At 45.7% G+C, this 11,185-nt stretch overlaps 1 protein-coding gene across 6 annotated transcripts in view; it reads left to right on the forward strand.

Moving 5' to 3' along the window:
* The window catches only part of GRK3 (G protein-coupled receptor kinase 3), a 159,316-nt gene extending 149,471 nt beyond the window's left edge, over window positions 1–9,845 (forward strand). For 4 of the 6 annotated variants that reach the window (XM_081884598.1, XM_081884595.1, XM_081884599.1 and 1 more), the window contains 4 exons: window positions 824–960; window positions 1,125–1,160; window positions 3,102–3,215; window positions 5,067–9,845. In XM_081884598.1, the coding sequence (XP_081740724.1) occupies window positions 824–960; window positions 1,125–1,160; window positions 3,102–3,215; window positions 5,067–5,228 (449 nt within the window). In that variant the 3' untranslated portion in view covers window positions 5,229–9,845. The remainder of the gene's footprint in view (window positions 1–823; window positions 961–1,124; window positions 1,161–3,101; window positions 3,216–5,066) is intronic. The other 2 variants (XM_081884596.1, XM_081884597.1) reach the window with 2 other exon arrangements.
* The last annotated feature ends 1,340 nt before the right edge of the window (window positions 9,846–11,185 follow it).

Here is an 11,185-nt window from a genome sequence, read left to right on the forward strand (position 1 = left end):
GCCAGGCCTCACGGTGTGTTGACCCCTAGTGTGCCATTTTGTCACCCCCCTCAAGGATGACACCCAGGACAGACCTCACCCCCTTCCTACGCCCCTGGTTTTCCTCCAACTACTGCTGTCCTAGATTTCCTATTTGGATTTTCGAAGCATAGGGAATCTCCAGCTTTAGGGAGAAGAGGTGACATGAGAGAAGTTTATAAAATTATGCATAGCATGAAGAATTGGGCAGAGAAAAGTTTTTCTCCTTTTCTTAGAACACAGTGAAGCTGAATGTTGGAAGATGCAGGACAGATGAAAAAAAGGCCTTCAAATCACAGTGCATGGAAACTATGGAGCTCCCTCCCACAGGAGGCAGTGAGGCCACCAAAAGAGGCCTTAAAAGAGGATTACACAAATTCATGGAAAGAGAGGATCTTTTTAAGATGGCGATGCTCTGCCTCCACACTTGGAGGCAGCAGTGCTTCTGAATAGAAGCTGTTAGAACCACAGGAGGGGGGAGTGCTGCTGGGTGGGTTTTCTGTTATCGTAACTGACTGGCCTCTGTGATTAACTAGATTAGAAGAACCATTGGCCCAATCCAGCAAACTCTCCTTATGCTCTTAAAATGTATGATAGCAGTAGTTGGAGGAGAATGCTACTACATGGACAAGGGGGAATTGAGGCATAAGTATTCCACAAGCCACGTATGGAGTGGCCCTCTGACTGTAGCCTCCAGGGACCTCTTTCTGGCACGTCTTCCTCTGCAAATTGCTCCTTGTGCCAATGGAACTACAGAGCTGCAAAGCTCCCCCCTTAACAGTGGATTTTTTCTGCCTTGTGACAGACTATGCTCTGGGGAAGGACTGCATCATGCACGGATACATGCTGAAGCTGGGGAACCCCTTCCTGACTCAGTGGCAGAGACGCTATTTTTACCTCTTTCCAAACCGGCTTGAATGGCGTGGAGAAGGAGAGTCACGGGTGAGTTGGGCAGCTGGGCTGGCAGGGGGAGGGAGCACATGCTGTCAGTGGTGGCGGTGGGTGCTCTGCCTCCTCTCCGGTATGCTAAGGCTTGAGGGGCCAATGCAGGAAGGGATATGCCAAGCTCCAGGCGCTCCAGGTAATCTTCTTGTTTTCCTGTTTAGGACACCTGGCGCACTTACACAAAAAGACGCAAGCGGGTAAGGCAATGAAACCTGCCTAGCAGCAGTTCCCAAAGCACCGCCCCTACAGGCTGTGAGGAAGTGAATCCAGCTCCTGTGAACCCCAAATGGCCACCCACAGAGCTGGGAGGCTGGGTGGCTCTTTTGCCATTCTCCTCTCTTCCCAGTCTGGCTCTGCTGGGCTGGGCTGGCCAAGGCTGCTAGGACTAGCTGCCTGAAACACCTGGAGAGCACCATTTTGGCTGAACACAGCACTTCTGCTCTTGAGGCTGAAGAATTACCACCCTCTAAGGGAGCTGCCCCAAAACATCTCTAAATCTGGCGCTTCTCTGGGTTACTTTTTTCACCAGGCAGGAAGTGTGCCCAGATCTGTTGTGGGCTTCGCTTGTGGCCCTTTTTCGGTTGCAAAAGTGAAGCTCTGCTCCTTGTACTTTCGATTCAGGTGAAGTATGTCACAGGTCCTTTGCCTTTGGGAACTGCTGCTTTGTAAGGATGACCCCAAGACTTGCCCTGTAGCAGCTGTAGAAAAGAGCATCTTTGTTGCTGCTTTAGGGGAAATCACCAGGGAACATCCCTGCTTCCCTTGCAGCCCCCAGAGCTCCCCTTTTAACTCCTGCTGTTCACAGAATTATGACTGATTTCTTTCCGCATCCTTGGGCCCCATCAAAAATGGTAAACTATCCATGAAAGGGCTTTGGGACACACACCCATGCTAGTCACAGAAAAAGGCAAAAACTTGCTCCAGAGGGCAGGATTAGATCTCAGGGGCTGAACATGAGGAAAAGCTGAGCCATTGGAAGACGTTGCCTAGAGGGGTGCTGGGCTGTTCCACCAGCCAGAGGTCTTCTTTCAAAGCCTGTGCAATCATCTGTTGGAGGGGCTCGCTTGCTGAATTTCCTGTATGGAGTAGAGCAGTAGGGTGGACTAGAAGCCTTCATCTGATCCGACTCTGTTCACCTAAAGTAAATCATTGGGGGGGGGGGGAGACCATATTCACTTCCTGTCTGAATACTCATGAACCATCTGGGGTAAAAAGGTGTGTGTCTAATCCCTGACCACTGGTCCTGTTAGCTAGGGATGATGGGAGTTGTAATCCCAAAACATCTGGAGGGCCAAGTTTGGCCATGCCTGGTCTACCTCCATAAGGTAGGCATAATTGCCACCCCTTTTCCCTCTCCATAAATATTGTAGAGCCTTCAGTATTCAGCATCTGAGAAATTTTCCAAGCAATGACTTGGTAGGGAAGGCAGGAAGAAGTAGCCATTGCTTCTAGGCTTAGATGCCAAAACCTGAAACATCAGCTTGGTCTCCTTCACCCACCCACCCTGGTCTGCCCTGTGGGAAAAGATTGCCCTGTGGAAGGGAAAAGGCCCACCCTGTTGATTCTCCAGCAGAATCAAATCTCAGCCCACTTGCTGCATGTCCTCTCTCCCACTCCAGGAGAAGACAGGATGGGTGGACAGGAAGCACCCTGGTGACCAGGTCCCTGCAAAATGCCCTTATCTACTTCTTAGATCTTTCCCATCCAAGTTTGAGGGGGGCACAAGGAGAGGTGAGGACTTGGGTTTGGCATGCATGAACAGCTTTCAGAAAAGTGTAAGAAAGGAAGGGATTCCCCCCCCCCCCCACGTAGCATTTTTTAAATGAAGACTTTTGGGGTCCTTTGCTTAACAAAACATCACCTTTTTCTTTGGTTGACAAAGCCACAACCCTTGTGATGCTGTGCACACGTTGTGACATTTATGAGTTGCCTTGTGAGGAAGTTCCACTTCTGTAGAGAGAAGCTAGCTGTACTGCTGCTAAGATTCCTTCCTTTTCCAAAGTCCCACCTCCCACCCCCTGTAAGCAATTTATGAAAACCCAAGGAAGCTGGATTAGGGTTTTGGCCAGTTTCATTCTCAGGGCTGTGGTAGCAGCTGGGCCTTCAATTCAACCTGTCTTTCCTTTTTGCTTCCTTAGCAAAATTTGCTGACTATGGAACAGATTTTGTCGGTGGAAGAAACTCAGATCAAGGACAAAAAATGCATCTTGCTCAGAATTAAAGGGGGGAAGCAGTTTGTCCTGCAGTGTGAGGTAGGCTGTGTGTCTTTGAGGGATGAGGGGAGGGAGGTCCTGAAGCTTAAAGGTCTTTTTAGAGGTGGGGAAGGCCAACTGTTCAAAACCCAAAACTGTTAATGTAGGAAATGCTTCCCTCCACACACATGAAAATAGCCTCAACCTGGAAGTTGAGCATGTTTTGATTATCTAAGTAAGCCCTTTCAAGTGCTGAGAGCATACCCTCATTGTCCCAGTAATCCTTAACCACCACCACCACCAGTATTATTGGGGAGGTGCTGAAAGCCAGAGCACCCATTTGCTGTGCAGAAGGTCCCAGATTCATTCTCCAGCCAATTAGAGCTGGGAAGATGACCTCATCCAAAATCTGAGGGAGCTGCTGCCAGATGAGCTTGGTGAATAATACTGAGCTTGGTGGACCAGTGATCTGCTTTCTGTGCTCCTAAATGTTCCCATTTTGCAGATATGGGAACTGAGACTGATAGAACAGTGTGGTTGCTAAAGCAGTCTGCTGAGTTTATTGGAGTGACAAGGTTTGGGCCTGTGAATTTTTCTAGCTCACATCCGTCGGGATTGTCACGACCTCAGAAGCCATAAGTGATTGAGGCATGGTGTTGGAGGCTGCAGCATCAGCTGCTTAGGAGCCAGTCCTATCTGATTTATGGGGCTCCTGCCAGTGCTAAGGGACTGGCAGGAGCCCCATGAATCAGATTCTTCCGCACCAGGGCTTGTAGAACTTGGACACTGGACCCACATGAGCACCTTGCCCTGAGCCTGAGGAATGGAGCACCTCAGCCACTGCCTTGCCTGCTCAGCAGTGCAGGGATGCACAAGGCAAGAACTTATGAAACACAGGGAAAGTGCCCATCCTGAGGCTAGAGGGATAGCCCTTTAAGAAAGGTGTGGCACCTATGAGAGGTAGGCTGGGAGGCAGAGGCTTGAAAAGCCTCTAAGCTCTCGCTGGAGCAGGTCACTCATCCAGAGCGACCTGCCTTCTGCCTGGGGCTCTTCTGCCACCACAGGGCAGGGTTTCACTGCTCTGCTGTCCACTAGTTCTTTTAGGAGCATGCAGTGGGCATGGAGAAAGCTGGTGGGGCCTTTAAAATAGCAGAACAGGCCGGGTGTGCCGCACCAGCAGTGACTTTGGGCATGTTTCTTCCTTAAATATATTTTGAGCCATTTTAGCACATAAGATACCATTGTTGGCTAATGCAATGTTGCATCCCTCTTGGGTACTGAGAGCACACCTCTTTCTGAACCCAGATGTCCGTAGGAACAGATTTGTTCTGTTAAAGTTCTGTGTTTCTGAAGACTGTAAAACTTTTTTGAGAAAGTGATTCCCTCATTTAAGTTTGCTTTAGCCGCCCTCCTAGGAATTCCCAAGACATTTGCTGTCCGGCTTACGAAAGCAGCTTTGTGTCTGCCCCAACTCCTTTGGAGAGGATCAACCAGTCTTGCACATGCCCCACCACCCTGTGCAATAAAATAGTTGCATGCTTCCACCTGGCCCCTGCCCCTTTACCTCTTTGAGCATTTGCAAATAGCAACTTTGAACTTGCTGGAGTCAGACTCTTTAGCTCAATAATGCCTACACTGGCTGGCAGTGACACTCTGGGATCTGAGGCACAGAGTTACTTTTTCCCCACTCTTCATTTTACTAGGCATTCCAAGAGTCAGATTAGGGACCTTCTGCAGGTGCTCCACTGAGCTGTGGGCTCCCAACTTCCGGTAGTGTTTGTTTCTATCTCTATCAAGAGTCTTTCCTCAATGAGTTCAAAACTGAATGAGACAAGTTGTAGTTATCTTGCTGGTACAATGGATTCTGAAGAAAAAACTGATTATTGTGTGTGTGCATTTGTTTTTCCCCAGAGTGACCCAGAGTTTGTACAATGGAAGAAGGAACTGACCGAAACGTTCACAGAAGCACAGCTGCTCTTACGTCGGGCACCCAAGTTCCTGAATAAATCCCGCTCTGCAGTTGTGGAGCTCTCCAAGCCCCCCCTCAGCCACAGGAACAGCAACGGCCTTTAGGACCCAGGCAAGGAAAGGCTGTGCCATTGCAGGGGATGTCTGTCTGTCGCTGATCGCTGTTAGTTCCTTGCCCACTCCCCGGAGTTGGGTGAAGGGCTCAGGGGCAAGTGCTGAGCTCAAAAAATAGTGGCACAGGGACCAAGGCCTCAGAGAAGGCCGATGCAGCAACCAGGGGGTGGGGAGGCGAGTTGTTGCCAACAACAGAGCAGACAAAAGGAGTGTCTTGCACTCCCAGGCAGCTTGCACTCCCAACAGGGCAGCCCCCGAAAATGTTGCTTATTTGCAATAACTTCTTCGGGTGCATACTGTAGACTTTCAATCTGAATGGGCAACTACCTGATTTTCATGACTGCATTTTTATGCCACGGGGCTGCGTGTTGGACCTGTGGAAAGAGTTGCCACCTTCCAGGGTGGACTGACTCCTCCCATGACGTCACCAGTGACTTCCATATCCACATTCTGTTCTGCTGGCCACCAACAACATGTCTCCTTTTCCCATGTCCTTGGAATGGACTGAACTATGTGTCCTGTGGTTTTAAATATTTCCTGCTTCTGCTTCTAGGGGAACAAACACTTCGTGCTGGACTGTACTTGACAGCAGATGATGATGAGCTATGGGCAGAAACTGTTTGTTTGTTTGTGTGTGCGCTAGTGTTGTTCAGTTGTGTAAGTGTCTCTGTGTGTGCTTTTCCTGGGTTTTTTCTTTTACATATTTTTTACTGCTAGTTCTGTTAGACAGGTTTACGGGGAATGCAAAATCAGCTTCTCTCCATTCCTGGCCAATGGCACTTTCTTTTAAAAATGTTTAAAACAAATCCAATTTTAAGATCCTATTGGGTTGGGTTGCAGGTGGATGTGGATTCTTTGCTGTCCCAAAGTGTCGCCCTGACAATCTTGTCTTGCAAGGGATGCTGTCAGCCTCAGGCAACTGCGGAGGGAACCAGCAGAAAGGAAGAGAGAGTGACACCTGGGGGGTCATGCAGGGGGTCATGCAGAAATGACTGGAAAAATTACCATTGGCTAACCACCACATTTTCAAATAGTTAATCACTTTTGCAGAATAATATTGGAAAGTCGCCTTTAGTTGGACTGGATCTTGAAGGGAGGACATTCTGTAGCATATGATTCTGTATTGATGCTCTCCTCCCCAGGGCTCCGTCATTATTTATTGTGTGCATGTTCCTTCCATTGGACAAGTCAAGAGCTTGGTTCATCTTGTATGGTTGGTTGTGCACAGCTTCTGCAGCCCAAAAATTGTGTTCTCTGAGAAAAGCAAGCTAAAGTCCCCCAGTCCTAGAATTTGTTGTAGAGCATCACTCTCTGTCCTCTTGCTTGTTAAGGAGTTGCATGTTAAGGAGCTGGGGTGGAGCAGCTTTGAGTGGGCTTCCCATTCATCTGTGATAACCATCTAGACACTTTCTCCATGGAATGGAATGCATTTTTTCCTTTTGTTTGACAAATTGCACTTAAACTTATCTTCATTATCTGCATTTTAATACATTCCAGGTTACAGTTTTTTGAGAGTGCTGCTAAGTCCGTTGCCCTGAACCTCCAAAACTGTCCTCTGGGACATGAATCTTGGGCAACCAATTCACAGGCCAACTCCTGGCTTTTCCCCCTGTGGAAATGGCACTCTGAGGTTCCAGGCAAGCATCCTTTTGGCTCCATACAATAAGAAGTCCTGAAATGTTTTCTGCCTCTTCTAAATAGCTTCTGAGTTAAGGAATTTGGAACCACAGCAACCATGGATTAAGGATGTCTGCTGACCATGGTTGCATTTTAGGGTTGCTAAAGTGCCCCTGTGCATTCTTTGGTGCATTCTTTGCACCAAAATTCTTTTAAGTTGTGTTCTCTGTATCCTAAAATTCTGCTCAGATCCTTTGTTTCTTAGATCATACCTGCAGAGTCCCTGCTAAGAGAAACCGCTGCCTTGGGTTGGTGCATCCTTGGAGCATGCACAGAAAGCCCCTTGGCCCTCCTGCCTGGAAGAGGCCACATGACTCCTTGGGGTCTTCTAGTCTGTTTGGCTAGACCTGAAGCCAAATGTGTCTGGCTGCCTCTGCACATTCCACTTGGACTTCCCCTTCTTTCTTACCTTTGTTAGTTCATTTAGTTCCTTCAGTTAGTTCTACGCCTTCTTAGCATGGTACCCACAGCCTTGTGTTGGCGCTATGTTTCAGACTTATCATTGGAAGGAACAGGGCGTTGCTTTTTTTTTTTGGATCCGCTCTTATGAAGGGGATGTGAATTTTAAAAACTGCTGTGCAATGACCTCATTTTTGTAAACATTGAGTAAGCTATTATTTAAAATAGCCTAGGTTTAGATTATTGTTTTTTCAGAGGCAGCTAAAACGCTCTGTAATGTAATAATTCCTATTTTCATTTTAGCAAATTCCCAATAGCAGTAAAAAAAAAATGAATATGACCTCATTTGATTTCAGTTCTGCTGTGCTCTAGAATATTCTCAAATTTTTATAGGTTTGTTTTTAATCTGTTATCAGTGTCTTAGTTTAACTGCTGTGTGTGCAGAGAAGAATCCAAGGGACGCATTTGTTGTATTTAAGTCCTGTTGAAACACAGATGAGCCATGATTTCATATTTCAAAGGGACTCAAATGCCATTCACCTCTCATGGATGGTTGGGGAAAATATATGAATAACAGGAAGGAAAATGACTGAAATGTTTTGGCATTTCACTACTGGAAACATTAGTGAAATATATGCGTGGGCTTCTGAAAATTGAGACTTATAAAACCCTAAATATATTTTTAGTGGTGATGCTGTTTTAGATTGCACATTGTTTAATTTCTCCTTAAGCTAAATTAAATTTTGGAGACTTCTGTCTCCTCTGCACTCCCCAGGAGGGAATTTAAAGCATACATGTAAAAGTGACATGGATGGTGATTAAACTGTAGGCTTTTCTGTTCAGCCCATTGTTCCATATTGGACTTCCTATGCTCCTCAGGGCTTGGCAGTTCATTCAGCAGAGCTGTGGGGGAGGCGAGGAGAAGAGCCTGCAATGGAATCAACACAGCTAAGTGATTGCATCTTTATATAGGAAGATAATTAACCTGTAATAAAGTCAGGAACTTGAAACCATTATAAGGAAATTAGGTAAGTAATTTCCTTCATAGTTTTTGCAAGCACAAAAAGACATTATAAGAATCGCAAGAACTTCAGAAGACGTTGGAAGTATGTTGAAATAATAATATTATATATTTTTATCTAGTGTTCGTTTGGGCATGAGAATGAATGAATGAGTGAGGTGGTCTTGCACTCTGACCACCTTTACTGCTTTATCACTGGAAGGAAATTTGTTGTGGTTTCTGGTGTACGTGGTTTCTGGTCACCCATCCAGTTTGAATGACATAAAACTGGTCACCAGTACTTGACAATCGTTGAGCTGTGACTGTGTGCAGAGGAGGGGACTGCCCTTGGGGCAATGCTATGGGCCTCCATACTTCCAACATAGGGAGGGAGAATAGGGACAGCTCACACTGTGCACCATGTTGATCTGTTGTGTGAAAAACTCTGTCTCCCAATAATCCCTGTGCATGCACTGAACTGCAGTTTGAGTCCTCTGTCTCCAACCCACCCATCCCCACACCACCACCTGTCTCTTTCTCAGGTTGTTGAGACAAGAGACACAAATATCCTGGGAGCTTTTTAAAAGGACCCTTTAAGGGAAGGTAGAATCGGGTGCTCACCCACCCAAAAGGTGCTCCGACTCTGCTTATTTTATTTTTTTATATCTTCTTATTTTTTAAAAGATTGTGTGCATGTGCAAAGCTGCTATAAATCTTAAGCTGTTGCAAAAGCACTATTCTGACCATGTACCAAGTGGGTGTAAAAAGGAATCTTGTAGTTTTGGCAGGGATGCAAAACACTGAGTTTGCCGCAGAGGTGAGTTTTGGAAATCGCAGTGTTACATTTCAAATTTACATTTCAAATTGCAGTGTTAAATTTGAACTGTCCTGTGTGTGGAATCTGTGAAATATATCCTGTTTGCACCTGGTGCTAGAAAGAGTAAGATCACATCCTGCAAAGAACAGCACTTGAATTAGGATCTGGGCCATTGGTTGCTACCAAACTGCCTCATTAAAGGTTTTTATGGGGTGGGAGACTGGTGTGTTCTGATCTCTCGACTGGCTCCTAGTGATGTGTTCAGTATCCGTGAGTGTACACAGTTGCAATCTATATTCCCCCCCCCCCCCCGAGCAACACAATCTTGTTGGAGCCATTTTTGAAGGTATCTACTATCTTGGAACTATGGTGTATTCATACTCTTCAATAAAAATGTAGGAAGACTGTGCTGCAGACACTAAGGACTTACAGTTGTTTTTAAACAGCAGAGAACCAGTTGACAGTAATATATTTTTTAAAAAATATTGAAGGTATATTATTAACCTAATTAATATAATTTTAAGTAATGGGAGGAAATTAGTCTATATATATTGATAATATATGTATATCCAAAACATCTCCTGCGATTCATAATGGTTTCCCTTTCTGTGTTGCCTGCTGATAAAATATTCCATGATGTAAATATTATATGGGCTAAGCACTTCGGAATATTGGAGAATGTTAATACATTTGTTAAATCAATTTTTAATATTTTTGTGTTTTTGTTACTGTACCAGGTTACTTTTATCTAAGGGAGTATTTAAAAAAAAAAACACCTCAAGAATTCTGTTTTATCTGAGAGGCATTTTTTTGTTATTTATTAAGTCTGCACATTTCTTTCAACTTATTTAATTCCTTGTACAATTTCTTCTTTTTGCCTGTGTGTTATTTAAGTGACAGTTACTTGAGTTGGAAACAGCATTATTACAGTTTTCACAAATTAATTATAGTAATAATAAGTTTGCCATTTTGTCTCTAATAAAAGAAACAGAGAAAAACAGAGTTGTTTCATTTTGTTTTTCATACCTCCACTGGCCTTTTCCATGAAGACCCAAATGTTCAGTAAGACGTGAGAGTCTCAGGGACCTGCATTCCCCCGTCCCAAAATGGCGCAACACCCAAAGACACATGAGAGCATATTCACCAAAAAACACGGAATGAATGACACAATGCCGTTAGGGTTAGGGTTAGGGCCAGGGATAGGACTAGAGGGTTAGGGGGTTAGGATTAGGATTATGTGAGCCTTATGTGAGGATTATGTGGGTTAGGGCACCTCCCTGCTGCTCCGCTGCAAAGCGGCAGTCTACAAATTCACGGAGTTCTACGGCAGCTGTCGCCACGAAACTAACCCTTTATGAAGGTTTCCCCATGGTGGCTGGGGAAACTGGCAGATATAAATAATAAATAATAAATAAATTTATTATTATTATTATTATTATTATTATTATTATTATTATTATTTAGTGGATGTTTTCCGGGCGCCTTTGGCAGGCTTCACGACTACCCTGGGCCGTCTACGCCTCCCCCAGCACCCAGTAGACCGAGCAGCTCCAGCCTCCGCAGCAAGTAGGCCAGAGAGCACTCGTCTCCCCATCCCATGTGACTGGGTAGACCTGGAGGTGCCGGTAGACCGGGAAGGGGTCCTCCAAAGGGGACCAGGAAGCCCGAACCTCGCCAGTGACTACTCAGTCCCCACTGCTAGGTAGTTCCAGCTGGTAGATCAGGGTCACAATGGGGCTAGACCTGGTAACGCTGCCAACCCCTCCACCAGGTAGACCAGCGTCTCCCAGCACTGCAGTAGGTAGACCAGGTAGTTGAGTAGACCAGACAATGCTTCCAGTCCCTTCCCCCCCAGGTCCCTTCCCCTCAGGTAGACTGGCTTTTGTTTTGTTCCTGTTTCTATCGTAATAAATGAAAATCTGCCCTTATTCCCTTATACACAAGAGTCCTTATAGAGTCCTTTGCAGGTTCTCCATCAATTGGAGAAAGGAACAGAGGCCAACCAGACTATACAAAGCTGCTAGTAAGCCTGATCTTTATTGAACTGTTGCAACA

Source organism: Podarcis melisellensis (genome assembly GCF_964234715.1).
Source record: "Podarcis melisellensis genome assembly, chromosome: 13".
NCBI lineage: Eukaryota > Metazoa > Chordata > Lepidosauria > Squamata > Lacertidae > Podarcis > Podarcis melisellensis.